The sequence below is a fragment of the Pinus tabuliformis genome, chromosome 7, assembly GCF_031772625.1.
Source record: "Pinus tabuliformis cultivar Carrire ecotype Pingquan chromosome 7, CPIR1, whole genome shotgun sequence".
Taxonomy (NCBI): Eukaryota; Viridiplantae; Streptophyta; class Pinopsida; order Pinales; family Pinaceae; genus Pinus; species Pinus tabuliformis.
This window is the reverse complement of record NC_142293.1, coordinates 326,066,514-326,073,377: the sequence shown is the minus strand read 5'-3', so window position 1 is coordinate 326,073,377 and position 6,864 is coordinate 326,066,514. Positions and strand designations below refer to the sequence as shown.

Genomic DNA, 6,864 nt, shown 5'->3' with positions numbered 1-6,864 from the left:
GTTTCTATAACTTTTAGTTTTTTGGTTCTATGTTTCGATGTCTTTTTGGTATTCATGGTTTTCACTCCACATTTTGTAATTATGATAACAATGAATATGGCCACACCTAACTCAAACTATGGTTTTTTATGACCTTAAGTATAAATCGTCACCAATTTCCTTAATCTGGTTTCATGGATGACTCTCTATAACAAGTATTGTATATCTTTGTCAATGTAATATAAGTTTATGATCTTTAAGAAAAAAAAATATATATATATATATATATAATTTATTTATAAAATAAAAAATTTCAATTAAGAAAAATAATGGTAGCTTTTTTCATTATGTATTTCTTTTATTCCTTCCATTTATTGATTTTTTAATTCTTTTGTTTTTTTTTGTAAATTGAACTTTTACAACAAAACTATAATTCTTTTTACCAATAAAATAATACAAAATAAAAATTTAATATAAGATAAATATATACAAAATCAACCGGGAACTACTTGCTATTAGTTGTCTTGAACAGACCACCATAAAAATTTAATATATGATAAATATATTAAAAATCAACCAGGTACTACTTGGTATTAGTTGTCTTGAACAGACCACCATACACAATTTGATGGCCGTAGTCTAACAATTCGATGTGGATATTTCCAATTTGGTTTTCGAACTTATATGTAATAAATTTATGAACACACATTCACATGGTTCTTATCAGTTTCGTTTTTTTGGATGAATAAAGAATGTTCTATATAGGGAGCAGGGAATCAGCTCATGTCGGAACTTGTTCAAGGTTTGTCCACCACTCTGCTCTGAGAAGGGAGGACACTTAGATAATCGAGTCTTTTCATTCTTGTATCAACCATGAAGAGCCATATAAGCCTGTTAGGATCCAGAAGATCTTCACCAGAGGTGGTATATCTAAGCCTCCTCATCATTCTGAATCTATGCACGGTAGAGGCTACCTTCAGCAACAATTTCGAAATTTCATGGGGAAACGTTAGATTGTTGAATAATGGCCAAACAGTTCAACTCACTAAGGATAAAGGCTCACGTAAAATATTTCTCTTTTATGGGCATCTGAGATTCAATACTGTATTGGAATTCTATATGATCGTAGTTGTGATAACAATTCTTGTTTCTCTAGGTTCTGGTTTTCAGTCCAAAAAGGAATACCTGTTCGGCAGCGTGAGCATGAGAATTAAAGGGAATTCCGCAGGAACGGTTACCTCGTATTATGTAAGCAGCCCCGAAAACTTGCAGGGAGTTTTATTGTTAATTTACCGTACTTCAACCCAATTTATGATATAGATAATTTAACTTTATTGCAGCCAGACCAGTCACAATTTCGATAACTGGAATTATAGAGTATTTTTATGTCGATGGTAGATTTCTGGAATAAGAATATGATTATGAAGAGAAGGGTCAATTATTTCAACACTCTCCTGATTTGGGAAATCTGCAATCGACATAAGTTCAACGAAAAAAAAATTATATCAGATATGGTATTTTGTATTCAGAAAGCTTCTCAGCACGATGAACTTGACTACGAATTTCTGGGAAACCTGCCGGGGCAGCCTTACACTATGCAAACCAACGTCTTTGCAAGTGGAATTGGGAATAGAGAACAAAGATTGATGCTGTGGTTTGATCCCACGGCGGACTTCCATAACTATTCAATTCTCTTGAACCAAAAACAAATCGTGTATGTGTTTCAATTAGCTGTAACAGAAAGTAGCTATGTTGTGAACATATAATTAATTGGATTTATGTTGGAATATTAATTCCAACTGCCGTGCAGCGTTGCGGAAGCCGCCAATAAACCGCAGCATCAGTCAAACAGCGATCACAACGCTGTTTTGCAAAACCGTTAGTACGCTTCCCCGCACCGCTCTTGTTGGTCAGCGGTATTTTCCGAAGGGGCTCTGATCACCCCGACTTGCTGCCACGCGTCCACTGTACGTCTCCAAAACCACCAATTTCGGAGCCATTAAACATCATTTGGTTCGTGTGATTTAAACATGCGATATGCGTCCGATCAAATCAATGGACCATGCGATATGCGTCCGATCAAATCAACGGACCAGGATCTCCTTCAACCTGCCTGAACTTTTGTTTGATTGCCCATGTGAAGGAATTAATGAGATTTATGATGTTTCGTAGATTGTAGGTGAGATGCTTTAATTCTTGTTTGCACGGATGTATGGCGAATTAAAGAATGGTATGGGCAAGTCAACGGACAATTAAAATCCCCTTCTTTTTTGGTATATGTAATGTTGTTATTGATCATTGTAACATATGGAATGAAATGAAACTGGGTTCGCAGCAGCGAATAAAAACCAGGGAGATGCACAGTAGTGCATAAGATATGCATTTGTATTTGTAATGTTTTGTGCGTGCTCATTTGCATATGAATTGATTACACACGGGATGAAGGAAAGTGTTCGCAGCAGCGAATAAAAACCAAGGAGAGCACAGCAGTGCGAAACCAGAGCGAGGGTTGTGAAACCAGAGCAGGGATGAAATGAAGAAGAGGGCTCGGGGCAGCGAAGAAGAAGAACAGGGAGCAGCGTGGAAGTTTTTGTCATGTGTTGACTTCGTTTTGTAAGTAAGGAACGCACCGCAGTGCGAAAACGTTTTTGTTGTAAATCATATACATTGTAATGTAATGGAAGGAATATACGCACAACAGTGTGTAGAAGAAGCAGGGGAAAATTTTTGAACAGGTAGATATTGTATTGAAAACATTTGTGAAACGCACACCAGTGCGAGTAGAGAAGAGAACGAAACTGGAGCAGCTTGCAAATGGAGTATAGGTTTTTCACAACAGTGTGAATGGGAATGCACAGCAGCTTGGTAATTTTGTGGAGCTCATGCATTGAAATGCATAGCAATTTTATGTAATGTGAAGAATGGATTTGTAAGTTTTTTTTATTTTATAGCAGTGAATGTAAAAACTTTTTACATAGCAGTGAATGAAGATTTTACACAACAGTGTAAAATTATTTGTAAAAGAGGCAGAGTAATTTATGGTAAAAGTTCTTGGTGAATCCCTCAGTTAAGAGGAAGATTTGTTGTCTTTGGTGAATCCCTCTGTCAAGAGGAAGATGCTTTTCAGCATAGACTGGTGAATCCCTCTGGTTAAGAGGAAGATGCTCTTCAGAATAATCTCTGGTGAATCCCTCTGTGTGAGGAAGACTCTTTTGTTGTTTGTGGAACTGCATCTGAAGCAGTGTTGGTGAATCCCTCTGATAAGAGGAAGACTCTTTTGAAACAATAGTTGTGTAATCCCTTTGTAAGAGGAAGAAATTTGTATCAGGCAATTTATGAATTAATACAAGTTTATTTTGGTTGAAAAACTCTGCTTTGCTCAGAAATTTTTATTTGGCTTCCCTGTGTTAAAGATCCTGTGGAGAAAAACAGAGCATTGTCTTTGTGTTCAGTTATTTTATTTTTGGAATTTTACCAGAAAAATTCCCGCTGTTGGTTATGAGATTTGTCATTCCTGGTAATATTGCTTATTGTGAAAACAGATTGGATTGATTCTGTTGAAATCTAATTTCAACTGCGCACGTACAACCCCAAAACCACCGCAGCGAAACCACAAACTGCCTAACGCATTTCGGACCGCTTTTGCGGTGAAAGCAGTTTCCATACAGTCGACTCCGATCCAACGAGCTGCCTCCACGCATCCTGCACTTTTTTGCAAAATCTCTGCCATATCGGAACGTAAAGTTCGGTAACAAAGGGCCTTCCGATATTCATACCAGCCGTTCGATTCCGAGGGCAAATCAACGGTTGTCGGACTTCTCGAACCTGCAGCAAATTAAATTTAACGTGCCGTAAAAATTTTGGTTGACCGCCGGAAAAGAAATTTAATGTATTAATTGTGTCCGTAGAAGTTTTGGTAAGAGTTTTAAATTTTAATGTTTTTTTATGCACGAAGGTATGGTGAATTTAAAGAAAGGCATGGTCATTTTGTTATAATGTATACGCAATGTAATATCCAAAATATATAGGAGCTCGTGCATTATGTAATCGTTTTTTTTAGTTGACTTTAATAAAAAAAAAAGCTCTCGTGTTGCACAGCAGTGCAATGGGTTAATGAAAAATAAAAAGACCAGTGTGTGAAGCAAGGAGCACAGCAGTGCGAAACAAAAGGAATACCAAGTTGAAATGTAAGTTTTTGGATGTTGTCCAAATGAAGAGGAAGCAATAGCGAATGGTGAATTGTATGGTGCGGGTAAATCTTTTTTTACAGTAAATGTAATGTAAGAAATTCTTACAGCATATGTAAGTTTACAGCAGTATATGTAAAATGTTTTTCGCAATAGTGAATGTAAAATGAGAATTTTACCCAGCAGTGTAAAATCTCAGAAAGAGACAGAGTTTTTTGTTGATGGTTGAAATGTATTTTTGGTAAATCCCTCTGAGTGAAAGAGGATGAAGTTTGTATCAGGCATTATATTTTAATGAATACAAATCTTTTTATGGTGGTGTAATACTCTGTTCTCAAAGGATCCTATAGAGAGAAAAACAGAGCATTGTCTCTGTGTGTGTTCAGTTTGTTTGTTTTTGGGATTTTACCAGAAAAATCCCCAACAGTGGTATCAGAGCCAGGTTCAGGCTCTTTGAAGTTGTTCAAGAAGCTGAAGAAAGGAGTTCTTTTGCTGCAACAGCTTCTCCAGCAGAGTGAAGACTCAGTCAACAAAAGATTCAGGTATTCCTCAAAGTTTTATTTTTGTTACTGCTAAAACAGTCAGTGTTTTAAAATACACAGTCAAGAAATTGAAGCATAGTTGAGGATGCAAGGAATGGCTAGCACCAGCACTAGTATGGGTATGTTTAATACCCAGCTCCCACAGTTTAATGGGAAAAACTATGACTATTGGGCCATAACCATGAAAGCCCTGTTTATCTCTCAAGATTTATGGGAATTAGTTGAATATGGGTTTGAAGAACCAGCAAATGAAAATCAATTTAACAGCCTAACTCATGCAGAGAGAAATCTGCTGAAGAGAAATTGGAAGAAGGATACAAAAGCCATTGTATTGTTGTATCAAGCAGTGGACCAGAGTGTGTTTCCAAGGATAGCAGCAGCTAAGACATCCAATGAAGCATGGCAAACCCTCAAAACAGCCTATCAAGGCATGGAGAAAGTAAAGACAGCAAAACTACAGTTGCTGAGGAGAGATTTTGAAAATCTGAGCATGAAGGAGTCAGACACCATTGACTCATTTTTCACACATGTGATTGGTCTGGTCACACAGATAAGGACTCATGGAGAAACCCTTGAAGAAAGGAGGATTGTGGAGAAACTATTGAAGGTCCTACCCTCAAATTTTGATGTGATTGTCACCACCATAGAAGAGACAAAGGATCTCTCAAACTTTTCAGTTGATGAACTTCATGCATCACTGATAACACATGAGCAGAGGTTGAGTAGAAATGAAAACTCATCACTAGAGCAAGCCTTTAAGACCCAGATGTCTTTTGGAAGAGGAAGAGGTCAAGGCAGAGGAAACAAGAGAGGAAGAGGCAGAAGCCAAAACAGAGGTGGAAGGAACAGCCCAGCAAATTCTCAAGGAAGAGGCAGCAATCCAAATCAGAACCAAGGCCAAGGCAGCAGCCAACAAAGAGGACAACATCATTCTCACGGGCAAAGGTATGAAAAATCCAATGTCCAATGTTATTATTGTAAAAAATATGGGCACTATGCAAGTGAATGTAGGAAGAAGCAGCATGATATGAACAATAGATCTAATGCAAATATTACTAGGGAAAACATCAGCCAAAATAATGTGTTGTTAGCTTGTAACATGGCTGAAACAAACAGTGAAGACATTTGGTTTTTAGACTCAGGGTGCAGCAACCATATGACAGGAAACATAGCCCTCTTTTCTGCTTTAGATCAGAATATAAAATCAGAAGTCACATTAGGAACTGATAGCAAAATTTCTGTTATGGGAAAAGGAGAGGTAAAAATATTTACAAAGCAAGGAGAAAGGAAAACCATAGCAGATGTCTACTATGTCCCCGGAATGAAATGTAACCTCTTGAGTATTGGACAGCTTGTTCAAAAGGGTTACAATGTTTTCTTTGAGAATGATGTATGCACCATCATGGATATAGCACCCAGCAAAAGATGCATTGCTGAAGTGAAGATGACAAGGAACAGGATGTTCCCTCTCAGGATAAGGGCAGATTTGAAAAACAAAGGAGAAATTGCAGCAGTCACCCAAAAGGCTTTCCAAAGTGTGCCAAAGGATGAAAATTGGTTGTGGCACTTCAGATTTGGACATCTCAACTTTGGAGGTCTTAATTTGTTGAGAAGAAAAGGAATGGTAAGAGGATTACCATTGATAGAGAAACCGGACAGCCTTTGTGAAGGCTGCATATTGGGAAAACAACACAGAGAAAGTTTTCCATCAGGGAAGAGCATAAGGGAAAAGGCACCCTTAGAGATTGTCCACTCAGACTTATGTGGACCAATGCAAAATCCATCATTAGCAGGCAGCCAATATTTCCTAACATTCATTGATGACTTTACAAGAAAGACTTGGGCTTATTTCCTTAAAAACAAGAGTGAAGTGTTTGAAAAATTTCGAAATTTCAAAGCACTTGTGGAAAACCAAAGCGGGCTGCATATTAAAGTTTTGAGAACTGATAGAGGAGGTGAGTATATCTCCAAGGAGTTCCTACGATTTTGTAGAGAAAATGGTATACACAAACAATTCACAGCAAGGTACACTCCGCAGCAAAATGGAGTAGCTGAGAGGAAAAACAGGACCATCATGGATATGGCGAGGAGCATGCTAAAGGCAAAGCATTTGCCAAATGATTATTGAGCTGAAGCTGTAAATTGTGCAGTTTACA

General features: G+C 37.6%; 1 protein-coding gene across 1 annotated transcript; it reads left to right on the top strand.

The window, feature by feature from the left end:
- The first annotated feature begins 729 nt into the window (after positions 1 to 729).
- Positions 730 to 1,959, top strand: LOC149247248 (putative xyloglucan endotransglucosylase/hydrolase protein 23). The gene is made up of 3 exons (XM_089455846.1): positions 730 to 1,042; positions 1,136 to 1,254; positions 1,509 to 1,959. Exons 1-3 carry the CDS (start codon positions 853 to 855, stop codon positions 1,743 to 1,745), a joined length of 546 nt encoding a protein of 181 aa, XP_089311972.1. The 5' UTR covers positions 730 to 852; the 3' UTR covers positions 1,746 to 1,959.
- The last annotated feature ends 4,905 nt before the right edge of the window (positions 1,960 to 6,864 follow it).

Bases quoted from the DNA above. Each gene is read 5' to 3' on its own strand.
- LOC149247248 (XM_089455846.1), top strand. From the start codon at position 853: ATGAAGAGCCATATAAGCCTGTTAGGATCCAGAAGATCTTCACCAGAG. The intron at 1,043-1,135 runs GTAAAATATTTC...TTGTTTCTCTAG, and splicing joins CACTAAGGATAAAGGCTCAC to GTTCTGGTTTTCAGTCCAAA. The intron at 1,255-1,508 runs GTTTTATTGTTA...TTTTGTATTCAG, and splicing joins GCCCCGAAAACTTGCAGGGA to AAAGCTTCTCAGCACGATGA.